General features: G+C 36.6%; 2 protein-coding genes and 1 pseudogene across 2 annotated transcripts; 1 reads left to right on the top strand and 2 right to left on the bottom strand.

The window, feature by feature from the left end:
• The first annotated feature begins 4,267 nt into the window (after positions 1 to 4,267).
• Positions 4,268 to 6,116, top strand: LOC110275813 (transcription factor MYB12-like; annotated as a pseudogene).
• A 1,093-nt stretch (positions 6,117 to 7,209) lies between these two features.
• On the bottom strand, positions 7,210 to 10,120 carry LOC107465126 (probable L-cysteine desulfhydrase, chloroplastic). The gene is made up of 2 exons (XM_016084115.3): positions 8,411 to 10,120; positions 7,210 to 7,479 (listed from the first exon to the last, which is right to left on the bottom strand). The coding sequence occupies exon 1, from the start codon at positions 9,777 to 9,779 to the stop codon at positions 8,415 to 8,417; it is 1,365 nt and encodes a 454-aa protein (XP_015939601.1). The 5' UTR covers positions 9,780 to 10,120; the 3' UTR covers positions 7,210 to 7,479; positions 8,411 to 8,414.
• A 1,624-nt stretch (positions 10,121 to 11,744) lies between these two features.
• LOC107465128 (uncharacterized) lies at positions 11,745 to 15,530 on the bottom strand (the record flags this gene model as incomplete). Its single annotated transcript, XM_016084119.3, is given in 4 exon segments — positions 11,745 to 12,137; positions 13,618 to 13,778; positions 14,192 to 14,465; positions 15,199 to 15,530. Coding segments are annotated over 2 exon segments (291 nt in total). The 3' UTR covers positions 11,745 to 11,994.

The following is a 15,530-nucleotide window of genomic DNA, read 5'->3' as shown; positions in this document are numbered from 1 at the left end:
TGTGGATCGGGCCATCATGATTCATAGCATCATGATTGGAGAGAAAGTAGAAGTTCATGAGGTCATCTCCAATGAAATCTACAAAATAGCCGACAAGTCCTCCACCATGGCAAGGCTAGCTTTTCCTCACCTTATTTGCCATCTATGTTACTCAGCTGGAGTTATCATAGAAGGAGACATCTCCATTGAGGAGGATAAGCCCATCACCAAGAAGAGGATGGAGCGAGCAAGAGAGACCCTTCACGGCTCTCAAGAAATGCATGAGGAAGCTCATCATCAAGAAATCCCTAAGATGCCTCAAGGGATGCACTTTCCTCCCAACAACTATTGGGAACAACTCAACACTTCCTTAGAAGATTTGAGCCACAATGTTGAACAATTAAGGGTGGAACATCATGAGCACTCCATCATTCTCCATAAAATAAGAGAAGATCAAAGAGCAATGAGGGAGGAGCAACAAAGGCAAGGAAGGGACATAGAAGAGCTTAAGGACATTGTTGGTCCTTCAAGAAGAAGACGCCACTAAAGGTGGATTCATTCCTTGTTCTTTATTTCTTTCTGTTTTCGGTTTTTATGTTGTGTTTATTTATGCTTTGTGTCTCTACTTCATGATCATTAGTATGTAGTAATTATGCCTTCAAGCTATGAATAAAATCCATTAATCCTTCACCTCTCTTAAATGAAAAATGTTTTAATTCAAAAGAACAAGAAGTACATAAATTTCGAAAATTATCCTTGAATTTAATTTAATTATATTGATGTGGTGACAATACTTTTTGTTTTCTGAATGAATGATTGAACAGTGCATATTTTGGATCTTGTTGTTTATGAATGTTAAAACTGTTGGCTCTTGAAAGAATGATGAACAAGGAAAAATGTTATTGATGATCTGAAAAATCATGAAATTGATTCTTGAAGCAAGAAAAAGCAGTGAAAAGTAAAAAGCTTGCGAAAAAAAATGGCGAAAAAAATATAGAAAGAAAAAGAAAAAAGCAAGCAGAAAAAGCCAATAGCCCTTAAAACCAAAAGGCAAGGGTAAAAAGGATCCAAGGCTTTGAGCATCAATGGATAGGAGGGCCCTAAAATCCAGGCCTAAGCGGCTAAACCAAGCTGTCCCTAACCATGTGCTTGTGTCATGAATGTCCAAGTGAAAAGCTCGAGACTGAGTGGTTAAAGTCATGATCCAAAGCAAAAAGAGTGTGCTTAAGAGCTCTGGACACCTCTAACTGGGGACTCTAGCAAAGCTGAGTCACAATCTGAAAAGGTTCACCCAGTCATGTGTCTGTGGCATTTATGTATCCGGTGGTAATACTGGAAAACAAAATGCTTAGGGCCACGGCCAAGACTCAGTAGTAGCTGTGTTCAAGAATCAACATGCACGGCCAAGACTCATAAAGTAGCTGTGTTCAAGAATTAATGTACTGAACTAGGAGAATCAATAACACTATCTAAAATTCTAAGTTCCTATAGATGCCAATCATTTTGAACTTCAAAGGAAAAAGTGAGATGCCAAAACTGTTCAGAAGCAAAAAGCTACAAGTCCCGCTCATCTAATTAAATTAATATTCATTGATATTTTAGAATTTATAGTATATTCTCTTCTTTTTATCCTATTTGATTTTCAGTTGCTTGGGTACAATCAACAATTTAAGTTTGGTGTTGTGATGAGCGGATAATTTATACGCTTTTTGGCATTATTTTTAGGTAGTTTTTAGTAAGTTCAAGCTACTTTTAGGGATGTTTTCATTAGTTTTTTATGTTAAATTCATATTTCTGGACTTTACTATGAGTTTGTGTGTTTTTCTGTGATTTCAGGTAATTTCTGGCTGAAATTGAGGGACTTGAGCAAAACTCTGAAAGAGGCTGACAAAAAGGACTGCTGATGCTGTTGGAATCTGACCTCCCTGCACTCGAAATAGATTTTCTGGAGCTACAGAACTCCAAATAGCGCGCGCTCAACGGCGTTGGAAAGTAGACATCCAGAGCTTTCCAGCAATATATAATAGTCCATACTTTATTCGGAAATTGATGACGTAACTTGGCGTTGAACGCCAAGTACATGCTGCTGTCTGGAGTTAAACGCCAGAAACACGTCATGATCCGGAGTTGAATGCCCAAAACACGTTATAACTTGGAGTTCAACTCCAAGAAAAGCCTCAGCTCGTGGATAGATCAAGCTCAGCCCAAGCATACACCAAGTAGGCCCCAGAAGCGGATTTATGCATCAATTACTTACTCATGTAAACCCTAGTAGCTAGTCTAGTATAAATAGGATAAGTTACTATTGTATTAGGCATCTTTTGACAGTTTAATCTTTTGACATGGTAGTCTTTGATCATTTGGTCTCTTGATCATTCAGGGGGCTGGCCATTCAGCCATGCCTGAACCTTTCACTTATGTATTTTCAACAGTGGAGTTTCTGCACACCATAGATTAAGGGTGTGGAGTTCTGCTGTACCTCAAGTTTCAATACAATTACTATTACTTTTTATTCAATTCTCTTTTATTCTTATTCCAAGATATACGTTGCACTTCAACTTGATGAATGTTATGATCCATGACACTCATCATCATTCTCACCTATGAACGTGCGTGACTGACAACCACTTCCGTTCTACCTTAGGCCGGACGCATATCTCTTAGATTCCCTAACAGAATCTTCGTGGTATAAGCTAGATAGATGGCGGCATTCATGAGGATCCGGAAAGTCTAAACCTTGTCTATGGTATTCCGAGTAGGATTCTGGGATTGAATGACTGTGACGAGCTTCAAACTCCTGAAGGCTGGGCGTGATGACACGCGCAAAAGAATCAAGGGATTCTATTCCAACCTGATTGAGAACCGACAGATGATTAGCCGTGCTGTGACAGAGCATAGGACCATTTTCACTGAGAGGATGGGATGTAGCCATTGACAACGGTTATGCCCTACATACAGCTTGCCATGGAAAGGAGTAAGAAGGATTGGATGAATGTAATAAAAAAGTAGAGATACGAGAGGAGCACAGCATCTCCATACGCCTATCTGAAATTTCCACTATTGATTTACATAAGTATTTTTATCCCTTTTTATTTTCTATTTATTATTAATTTTCGAACTCATCATAAACCAATTTAATCTGCTTAACTGAGATTTACAAGGTGACCATAGCTTGCTTCATACCAACAATCTCTGTGGGATCGACCCTTACTCACGTAAGGTATTACTTGGATGACCCAGTACACTTGCTGGTTAAGTTGAACGGAGTTATGATCACACCAGAAATTATTAAGATCCCAATTTATCACACCATGATCTCTTTGGGGTATTTTTGATTTCACACGAATACAAAGAGACCAACTTTGAGGATCACAATTTTGTCCATCAATAAACAAGAACAGGTAGAAGTAGGAGATAGCTTCATAAGACATCTTAATCTAAACTAAAAAAAATAGACTAAAATGGAAGTTAACAGGAGCTCTGTATGCAACTCAAACTTTAAATCAAAAATTGATAAATTAAAACCAAGTTAATGAGAGAAAACACAACATACAAAGAGGAATTGTTAACTGTTACACCATAAATATTATGAAGTTAGTGTGATTCAATATAATCTTTTTCTTGCATAGGTAATTTGCGATTCCTACACACCACAGGGTGAGCCTATCCCTACAAACAAGAGACATAAAGCTGTCGAAATTTTCAATAACCCGAAGGTCCAAGCTGAAGTTCCATGGTATATATTATGCTCTTAAAAGAAAGATAACCAAAAACCAAATATTTCCTTCTTATGTTCAAAATGATTTGGTATCTACCTATATATATATAGTTTCATTGCATTTGCATGAAGCAACTACTATCATCATTCTATTGGTAGGTGTTGTTAGCATATCATCATCAACGATGGGAAGAGCTCCATGCTGTGAGAAAGTAGGGTTGAAGAGAGGAAGATGGACAGCTGAAGAAGATACATTGCATGAAGCAATTACTATCATCATTCTATTGGTAGGTGTTGTTAGCATACCATCATCAATGATGGGAAGAGCTCCATGCTGTGAGAAAGTGGAGTTGAAGAGAGGAAAATGGATAGCTGAAGAAGATAGGATATTGACTCAATACATAGAAGAACATGGGGAGGGTTCATGGAGGTCGTTGCCTAAGAATGCTGGACTCTTAAGGTGTGCTAAGAGTTGTAGACTCATATATATATATAGTTCCATTGCATTTGCATGAAGCAACTACTATCATCATTCTATTGGTAGGTGTTGTTAGCATATCATCATCAACGATGGGAAGAGCTCCATGCTGTGAGAAAGTAGGGTTGAAGAGAGGAAGATGGACAGCTGAAGAAGATAGGATATTGACTTAATACATAGAAGAACATGGGGAGGGTTCATGGAGGTCGTTGCCCAAGAATGCTGGACTCTTAAGGTGTGGTAAGAGTTGCAGACTCAGATGGATAAACTACCTCAGATCAGATGTCAAGAGAGGCAACATCACTCCCCAAGAGGAAGAGATCATTGTCAAGTTGCATGCTGTTCTTGGTAATAGGTATATATATAAATATATGCTGCCTCTCTCTAATCACAAATTGATATGTTTAATTAAATTGTTATTTAATACGTAAAGATAACTTTTCCTGAATTTTCGCCCTTTAATTACAATACTACTCCTACTAGTTTTCTATTCCCTTTCCTCGATTATTTTATATTATCATTGCTGTTCAAAACATGTATGAAAAATTACTATCATAACAGTTTATTGTAACAATTTAGTCTGATGATACACGAATATAATAGTGATATGCTTAATTAGCTAGCTTTGAGTGAATCCATAGAAGCTAACACTACACATATAGAAGGAATCTGATATAGTGAAAAAGAAACATCAATTATATTCCTAGCTAAGACTAATATGAAACATTAAATTAATCAAAACTGAAAATAAAATGATAATTTTTCCAAAGTTAAATTTTTCTCAGTTGTAAGTTAATAACTTAATAATAACCAACCAGCATAAGCTAATGTTAATTCAAGAGGATATGCAAATTAGCATGTGTTTACAATTTTAAAGAAATGAATAAATCATAATTTACCAAAGTAGTTTCTTGTATCTGAGTGGGAAATAGTTAATTCTATTTTGATGATGTTTTGTTTGGTATGTAATAAATGTAGGTGGTCAGTGATAGCAGGGCATTTACCAGGAAGAACATACAATGAGATAAAGAACTATTGGAACTCACGTTGGATCAGGAGAAAAATTTATTGCTTCATGAAATCTTTGAATGATTATTCCTCCTTTCCTCCCACCATTGACAATTGCTGCATTAAAAGCTTCCAAGAGAAGAGCACCTACTCGATCTACTGCACCTAATAAGAACTTAGAATTAAGGGACACAAAAGAGGTGATAATGCTTCAACAACCAAGCATTCAAAAGAATAATGCTGATCATGACAAGAGTGATAGTGATTGGAACACTACTAGTGCTACTACACCTCCAAGTTCTTCTTGTTCTTCTTCTTCTGTGAGTTCTGTGTATGATTGGCATCTTTCTAACACTTTAAATTCGCTACTTCTTATTTCAAAATCCATTTTAATTTTAGTTACCAGTTTTTTGCATAACCCATTTAATTCTATTTGATCCCAATTATACAATTATTAATAAAATAGTAAAAATCTCAATTTTAGCTTCAATCATTCATACAGTTCATCTTTTTATGAATACACATGTGCCGATATTGGTGATCTTCACTCAATATGATTATTTTTGACAAAAAAATCAAACACAACAACCAAACATAAAACAGACGAAGAGAAAAATTTGTTGAAAACTCACCGGATTGGGACCAGGTTGTGCGAAGGAGGCCGAGGAGTTGCTGAAGGCGAGGAGGAAGTCGAGGACCTGCTGCTTCTATCTCGACGTCGACGGGCGCAATGACGGCACGAAACTGATTGCGAGGCAGCGACAAGAGACGGAGCGGCGACGACGTCCAGGTCGGGGAGCTGCTGCTACTGCCGCTAGTGACGACGAGGGCGAGGAAGGCACGCGAGATCGGAGACGGAGGAGACCGATGACGAGCTTGTCGGATGATGCTGATAGAAGGAGAAAACTTGGGTCAATGAGATATGAGAGATGAGAGAGCTTCTATGAAAGTGAGGTTAAGGGAGGAGAAGGGATTATGAAACGACATCGTTTGGGAGATTGAAGAAAATGACAAAAAAAGAAAAGACTCGGATCGGTTTATTCAAACCAGCTAGGTCGAACCAGATTTTAAGTATCTAGTTTAAAAATAAATTTTATTAACCGATTTTATAAAACACCAATTATAGAATAACACGTCAACAACTTTAAAAAAAGTTATTTTGGCCATCTTTATATGAGTCTCCCCCTAACATTAATATCTTGCCAAATCTTAAGAGTGAAATATAAAAATAACAAATATGCTTCTCTTTTTATGTTATACAATTATTTTTTTGTCAAACCAAATAATTTTATATGCAGTCTGTTCAAGTCACCATTTTCATGTATTATATATAATATTTCAAATCAATTAAATTTTTGCAAATGTTTTGATAAAAAAGTTATATCATATAATAATTTTTTAAAGAAAATAATCAGTTAATAAGTTTTTAATAAAATAAACTAATTATTTGTCAAATAATATTCAATAAAATTTAATTCTTTTATATTTTTGTATTACAATTTAAAATATTATATAATAATTAATTTTAATAAGTAAAAAATAATTCATACTTTGTGTATTTATATATTTTATATTTATTTATTAAAAAGTAAAAATTACATATATCATTAAAATATTATATATTAAAATATATTTATTCATTTATGTATTAGTGTATTATGTATTTATTATAATTCATTAATTTTTTTATAATAATTTTTTATTTTTTTAATGAAATTTAAATAATTTATAAAAACATATTACATTCAATGGGGACAAAATTTTGTACTTATTTTAGACACCCGTGGAAGGTGTATCTTAATTCTTAACATTCGATCTAAAATTGGGTTGGATGTATTTAGGTGTTATAAATTTTAACGGCGTCTAATTTTGGTGTTTATTGGACAAGTCAAAAGCATTTTCCTAGAGATCAAGGCAACGGTGAAAACAGGGTCAAGTAATAAGTTTAATTTTAATTGAGAAATGAATTTTCTCAATTTTTTTTAANAAATTGAGAGAATCTATTCCCTTTCAATTGAGAAAATGATGGTTGAAACTTGGAGGAATGCAACATTCAGAGAATCACGATTATATTTATATATTTACAAATATAATGCCATGCGTTTTCAACACCAAAGTTAACTACGCTCTGAATTGAGCTCCAGAAAGCGCCAAAACGACGCAGTTTTACTGTTGTCTACAAAATCATGTATGGAGAGAGTTCATGGTACCGAAACCATCACCACCTAATAGAGCATGAACGCATTCATAGCTCTTTTACTGTTATTCACCTAAAAGTCTTCTTCGACACATTTTGCTGCAATGAAAAACACTTTTGTCATATTGATATCTTATAGCAGAGTCGAAAAAAATATATATATCAAAACTAGAATAATATTAAACCAATATATATACCTAGAAAGCAATTTTGTGGTTGGGAAAACAAGAAATACGACATCAAATAATTAAACCAATATGTTAAATAAGATTATTAAAATGTTATGCAGTAATAATTTGAACATATTCAATTATTCTTACATTTTGTCTATTAATTGTTATAAAAAAAATATTGATAAAAAATATTGCTGTGATGCACTTGGTCGTGACACCAAAGAAATCCTCACTTTCTCCGATTGAGAATCTAGAGTCTAGACAGTGTATTTGAACCTTAATTATTAACACTAGCACAGAAAATGATTATGAAATTCTAGTTCTGTAATCTGATTATAAACCTTAGTGATTTCTCAATAATGGCTAAACTAAGTTTTTGTTTCATAAGTTTGAGCAAAGCATTTAAAGGTGACGGAGCAAAGCATTTAAAGGTGACGAATGTGTTTTAATCCACAGCGCAGAAAACAGTGACAGACTGACAGTAATCGCTAATTATTCATTAAAACGATGAAAAAATGAAGCATATTTGTTCTCTAGCAGACTAGCACTAGCAGCGAAGCTCTGAACTATCAACGTAGCACTCACATGATAGAGCAATACTGCAGGAAAAAAACTGGAGGAAAAGTAAATTGACATCATGTCCCAACGAATTGACTAAAGAGGAAAATTTGACATCAATCTTCTAACATTAAAGTTAGTAATTGGGATTATGTTAGATTGTACGCAATCATGTTTCACAGTAGGAGCCCCTTACAGAATCAATTATTCAATCTTTCCAAACTCACTTATCACAAAAATTGAAATGACATTCAACGGATTAGATGGATAACATAACAGAGCATATAATATATACATACCTCTTCAAGTGGAAAGCTGAGCACAAGTAAAGCCACTGTTAACAAGCTGGTCAACGGCATCTCTGAACTTATAATAGTCCTCAACTTTGTTGTACACCTGATGAGAAATCCGAGCATAGCCGGTGACCACATCCCCCGCGGAGATCGCGGCTGCCGGCGCTCGAAAATAAATAGGGACCTCAACCCCAAATTCATCCCTCAAATGAGTCCTCAACCTAGCCACATCCAAATCACACTTAATCCCCAAGCAAGCCGGCAATCCAACCATGGCCATACTCGCACACATCTCCGGCGGGCTTCCGAGATGTGTCCCCCAAGCCGCAGCCAGCATCTGACCCATCTCAACAACCTTTTCATGGTTCCTCCTCTTAATCCCCTGAATTCCCCCTTCAAACCTGTTCACAAATTCCAGCACATCAGGTACCACAAGCTGTGCACTATAGTCCCTATTCCCTATCCATGCACTCTCAACGGCTAAACCGTTGCCGTACTCATGAGACACCACAGGGTGATGCAGATCGCAAGAACTGGAGTTCTTGCGACTGTACAAAAACGCAATCGACGGTGGACAAAAGAACCACTTGTGCAAATTGCTAGTGTAAAAGTCAGCGCCAATTTCTTGCATGTCAACGCTGGTACACCCTATCCCGTGCGCCGCATCCACAAAAACTTTATCCACACTTTCCTCTCTGCAGATCCTAACTAACTCCTTCACGGGGATCACCACGCTGGGCATCGAAGTCACGTGATCGATAACTGCCAGTCTAACCGTTTTCCCGCCAGATTTCGCTCTTTCCAATGCGCAACGGAATTCTGTTATGATTTCGTTGGGGGAAGTTAGGGGGAAGGGGAGGGGGACCTCGATGACATCGCCGCCGGCGCGTGACACGTACGCCTCCACAGACTTCTTGACGGAGCCGTATGCGTAGTGGAGCATGACGACGGCGTCGACGCCTTTATGGAACCTTCCCTCATGGAAGGCCCAGGCGGTTTGTTGGAGGACGACGGCGGCGGCGGTGGTTGCGTTGTCGACGATGGAGATCTCGTCGACGTGTTCTGCGTTGACGAGGTCTTTTATGATGGTGCGGGAGTGGAGGATCCCTTTCTTGAGCTCGTTGAAGTAGAAATGGTCAGGCTGCCGCAGGTTGAGGAGCTGCCACCGGCGCTGGGAGGCGATTACGGAGGCAGGGCAACATCCGAAGCTGCCGTTGTTGATGCGCGCGACGGCGGGGTCGTGATGGGAGAATTCCGATTGGAGGTCGGCCTCAGTGATGACGGCGACGGCAGCGGTTGGAGCGAGCTTTGGTTTCTTTGACACGTGACGGTTGGATATAGCATCACCATTGAGGTGGTTGTTATGGGTGGCCATTTTGGAATTGAGAGTGGAAGATGGGAATATTATTGAGAATTGGGAATGAGAACAAAGATAAGTGGTGGTGGAATGGATAATGCAGTGTTTTACAGTACATTATGGTGAGAGAGAAGATGATGGGATGGGATGGGATTGGAGGAGGAATATTATAAAAATGATGACGAGGGAACCAATTTGGAAAGTGGCCCCTTTTTTTTCTATGTAAAGATGATTCATTTTGTTTCTTCAAATTCTGTTCGCAGTTGCATGTATGTAGTAACCCATTTGCTGTCTTCTTTCATGGTTTGATTCTGCGGAAGTTGTAAATTACTCCTGCACTATTGATAGGAACTCAATAGTATGTTATATACGTTTTTATTCAACAATCATTGATACCAGATTTACTGTTTATTAGATATGTGTTCCTACCCCCCAAAATTACAAATTTTATGTTGTTAGTTTAGTCCACACTCCACAATAGGAATATCTGTTTGTTAACAGTTAAGTACAGTAATTAATTTTTTTATTAACTTATAAAAACTTAGATGAGCAGAACACGCTGAAGTTTTAAAGCTTTTGATGCACATGACTTATTTAACAACTTTGAAATATCATTATATAAGTAATCATGGTATTTGGTTTAAATTAGCTCCAAAGGTACTTCAATTAATTTTTTAAACTATTAGTGTAATAAGGTAATAAGTATGAAATGAGATTTTTTTTTTCCCCGAAAGAAAAATATGAAATGAGAATAAATATAAATATAAGCAACACATTTTTTTTCGCAAGACTATTTTTAATTTGAAGTTAGTTTATATAAATTTTCTTAGTTTATATAAGTATCAAACTATCAAAATTAAAACTATACATCAGTAGCCGAAGAATTGTTTTTATTGGAAAATTTAGAAGGTGATGGACGGCACCATGTTTTTAAGGCCTGATTGCCTGTGTTTTTGTCAACTTCATTTTCCATTATTTTAGCTTCTGTTGTCATTTTCACACATATTTCTATTGTTAATTTTGGAGAAACTGTAACGCAAACACCGATACAATCAGCTTTCACAGCAATATTCTATAATGAGGTCGATGTTACGTTTGGAAGACTATTATCTTCCGAAATAATTTTAAAATTCTTGATAGATACAAACACCGGATACCTAATAGCAACCTAAAGAATGATTTGTAGTGCACCCTCTTAGTTACACCGTGTGCTTTCGAAGATTCAAATCTACTTTTATAACTACATATATGTATTATCTGTTTTTTTTTTTGGGTATTTGTATTATCTGTTTTAAGTGCAACAAGTTTCTACCCATAGAATCCTCCATTAAATAAGATAATCAGCATATAATCAGACCAAAAAGGAAATTGCTGACTTTCTTGATCTTGCTGTTGGGGTTTTTTCTTTCTTTTATGAGGCCCAAGAAATTTTTAAGGTGATGGACAGCACCATGTTTTTAAGGCCCCCATTACCTGCGTTGTTGCCAACTTCATTTCCCAATTAGAAAAGTCTAAGAAGCTAGCAACTTTTGTATTTTTTGGCCGGCACTTAACCATCAAAAGAAAAGTAAGTGATTTCTCACCATTGAATGTAATCTCACACCATTAAAAATACTATTGATGGCTAATTGATGGTTACAAAATACCAAAGTTGCTGATCTTCTAGCATTCCTCTCCCAATTATTTTAGCTTTTGCTGTCATTTCCACACATATTTTCATTGTCAATTTTGGAGACTGTAAGGCATTAGGCATACACCGATATACCCAGCATTCACAGCAATAAGCACTTGAGCAGCTAGGAAAAATGGAGTATAAAGATAAACTAATGTCATTACTCGTATAACTAGATTGAAACTCTTAACTAAGATAATCAGCATATAATCAGACCAAAAAGGAAATTGCTGACTTTCTTCATGATCTTTATAGTCAGCATATAATCGAATATCTTAAGTGTTAGTTTTGAGAAAAAAGATTATTAGACATGGTAAGTAACTAGCTTAATTTACTCCTTGTGATGTTATGAAGTGACCTTCATTGGTTATACGATAAAATTCAAAGGGCATACAATAAAACTTACAAATGCAATAAAACGGTAACCTGATCCACTAAGTAGATGCTAAAAGAGTTACTGGTGTGGTGTGATTCACTGTTGCTAGTCCATCATTAAAGCATCCAAAATATATCATTTTTTTTCTGCTTTCTATGTAATAAGAGAGAGAGGAACAGCCAGTACTACTTTTTGTTGTCATAAGCAGCGATATTCTGGGGTTCACACTCGGGACTAAATAAACGAACCAGCAAAGCTGTGCTTGCGCTTGTAGTTACAGCACCACAAGCTGCCCAACGAAGACTCCTGGGAATTGTAATTCGAGGGCCTGCAGTGATAATGATGCAAAACTTAATTACTAGTTGTAGTGGAACTGTGGAAGGACTCAAAAAAGTTGAAAACATTTGCACCCAAAGCTATTTGAAAAATTCATAAGACCATTTTAGAGTGAAACCAGATATATGAAACACATTTACTTTCTTTTCTACAGCTTTATTTTCTTTTTCTCATATTCTATTTAAGGGGTAATTTGCGAGTTGGGATTTTGGAGAGGAGAAGGAAGTGGTTTGTAGTGTAGAATTTCAAAGTATAACACTACAAATCCTCCTTCCCCTCCCTTTCCCTCTAAAACCAACTTACAAAAAACTCATGGCGAACAAGAAAACAGAAAGTGTGACAAATGAAAAATAGTGGCTATTCCCAGTGCAATGTTCACAGATAACAATACAGACTAGCTTCTACCAAAAGAGCAGACAAAAAATCTGCAAAAGTCATATTGGCTCACATTAATAAGTGGATTTCCTATTTCTAATTAGACAAGAAAAAGATCCATGCATTGTCTATTTGCTTTAATATCATCATCCAAGGAAGATCAAATGACTATTCTTGGTTTTGGTAAATAGAAAAAAGGCCAAAAAAAGAAGCAAGGGCTCAAAGTTGTAACCATTTCAAGAAGCCAAATAAATCACAGGAAAGGAAACATGGAAAAACATCAAACAGAAGAGTTTGCTGAGATTCAAGTGGGACAATGTCACTACTCTTCTGTAATAGTGCCAATGGGCCTGAATTGGCTTGACCGCTTAAGGATTTGGTGAAGGGTTAGCTACAGATTGGAGGGGTTATATGGGGCTAGCATCAGGAAAAAGTCTTAAGTCAAGCATGGTTCTACCTAATCCATGATTAGGATTCGTCTCTCCCCATTCTTCTATCTTGATCCCAATTTTTTGACTAATTGCAAGTATGGTTGAAGAATCAAAGGGTTAAATGTAGTGAACCTGTTATGTTACCATAATCTTACACTTTACATTGATACTGCTACAAGAGTGTATTGAACCTGTTACATTACTATAATCTTCTGAAAAACATTCAGTGATACTGCTAGCATTACATTGTTTATTCATTTCCCATTTCTATATTAGTAATTCTGGACCGAGGTAAGTAGAGCTAAGCATATCTCCCTGTAACCAAGTATTCAGAGTTATATTCTTCCCATTATTTACTAGAATGATGATCTTTTATTGTTTCCTGGTCCACTAGTGATACTGTTAACTATGGGTCATTAAGGGCTCAGGCGAATACATACATAAAGTACCGAATAACACACATTAAAAAATGATAAAAAAAAAACATGTATTATGTTTATAAATGAGTGAACTTTTGAAATTTGCTTGTGAAAGACATTCATAAATGCAAGGAAGCAGAAACTATACCATTATGATAAATGTAGCATTTCACCAAACACTTAGAAGGCATGTGAAAAATAATAAGATGCACAGATATAAACAAGGGAACAAAAGAAAAAAACAAACCATAGTGCAATCGGCACAGGACCCAAAATCCTAAGGCTCCACCAACACTGTATATCCCTGCAGTGTGTCTCATCAACCTGGAGCAAGGTTTTGCATCAGACCTCATCAGCTCACCATCGGAAAATCCCAAGAAACGCCTCAGCGACATCTTATTACTTTAGCTGACACAATTCATTAGCACCATATTAGAAGAATGAATGATTATTCAATCTAGCTACTGGTTCACTGGATCAATGGTTCAACCGTAGTACAAAAATTAGCAAGAACTGAACAATTATTAGCAAAAAGTTAACAAATCAACAAGAACAGTAACAGCAACAATCACTAACAAATTAACAAGAACCATAACAGCAATAACTACAAGAATTGAACAATTATTAGCAAAATCTTTAAGTAATCAATAATAATAACAGCAAATAAATTCAATCACTACAAGAAATGAACATCTATGCAACAACATAGCAATTAACAACAAGAATCAGCAACAAGAAGAACAACTAACAGAGGCTGAAGAAGAACAATCAGTGAGGAGATACTGAAGAGCTGAATCGAGGAACAGAGTGGCGCACTATACCTGAACGCCGGAAGGGATGGAACTGCAGGCGAGTCGTGCTGAAGGAGACGGCAACGAGACGCAGAAGACGACGGCAGAGCTCGCGGAGTGGCGGAAAGAGGAACTCGCAGCTTCAATCTCTGGGAGAGGAAGGGCACGCACCGTCGGAGATGAGGGAGACTATCACGGCGGAGCAGAAAGGACGGCGGCGTCTGGAGAAGAACTGGACGCTGGTGGCTGCCGCAGAATGGGACGGTGTTGGCCTGCTGGGAGTGTGGCGGACTGGAGGTGGCGCCTGGACAACGGAGAGGAAATTAGAAGACTGAAAATGAGAAAGAGCTTATTCTATACGAAAAAAATCTAAAAGCTTCAAAAAAAAATCATAAAAAAAAAATCACATCTTTATTAAAGATTTAAATTTTTATTATTTTATATAATAAATTGTTCATAATTTATCATTAAAAAATTTAACATAAAAATTTAAAAAAAAAAATCAAACCACATAATATTCTACCACCAAAAAAACATCATTGTGAATTTGAGACAGCATTGTCTTGCTATTATTAATCACTTTGTAATTGTTCTATCTTCATTCTTCATACAGCAAAAAAAAATTAACCATTAACAAAATTAACTCAAGAACTTCAGAGAATCAATAACTCACAGTAAGTAAAAATTAAAAAAAAATTAGTATTATAATATTATTAACTCAGCAATTCAGAATCACATTAAGTCATAAAATTCACTCAAACCGAAGAAAAATAAATTAAATCCAACAATTCAAAATCACAAAATCAGAATTATTAACAAATTAAATCACAGAATGAGCTAAAACAAGTAAAAATAAATTGAAACCAGCAACTTAGAATCACAAGATTAGAATTATTAACAAATCACAAAATCAGCTCAAAGCAAACAAAAATAAATTAGACCCAACCACTCAAAATCACAGAATTAGAATTATTAACAAATTTAATAACAGAATCAACCCAAAACAAGCAAAAATAAATTGAAGCAGTAGTTCTTACCGGCGACGAGAGAGAAAGGAAGTGAGCTTGGACAGAGAGAGAGCTCGAACAGGAAAGTGAGCTCGAATGGAGAGACAGAGAGCTCGAAGGGACGAGGACTGACGGACCCAGCAACCTTATTCGACGGCGACGCCACGAGCTCGACCCAGATCTCGTTCGACGGCGAGGAGAAGACGAACGGTGAGAAGTGGGCCGAGTAGACCTTTCCACAGGCAACAGTGGCAACCACGGCGAGGAGAAGGGTTCGGCGACCTCCTTTGCTGTTCGGGTGATGAGCTTTGGATGGTGGGTGGTGGGCTGGTGGCTGTTCGAGAAGGGTATTAGGGTTTCTT

The sequence above is a fragment of the Arachis duranensis genome, chromosome 9 (assembly GCF_000817695.3).
Source record: "Arachis duranensis cultivar V14167 chromosome 9, aradu.V14167.gnm2.J7QH, whole genome shotgun sequence".
Taxonomy (NCBI): domain Eukaryota; kingdom Viridiplantae; phylum Streptophyta; class Magnoliopsida; order Fabales; family Fabaceae; genus Arachis; species Arachis duranensis.
Note: the sequence above shows the minus strand (reverse complement) of the source record. Positions and strands in the feature narration are given on the sequence as shown.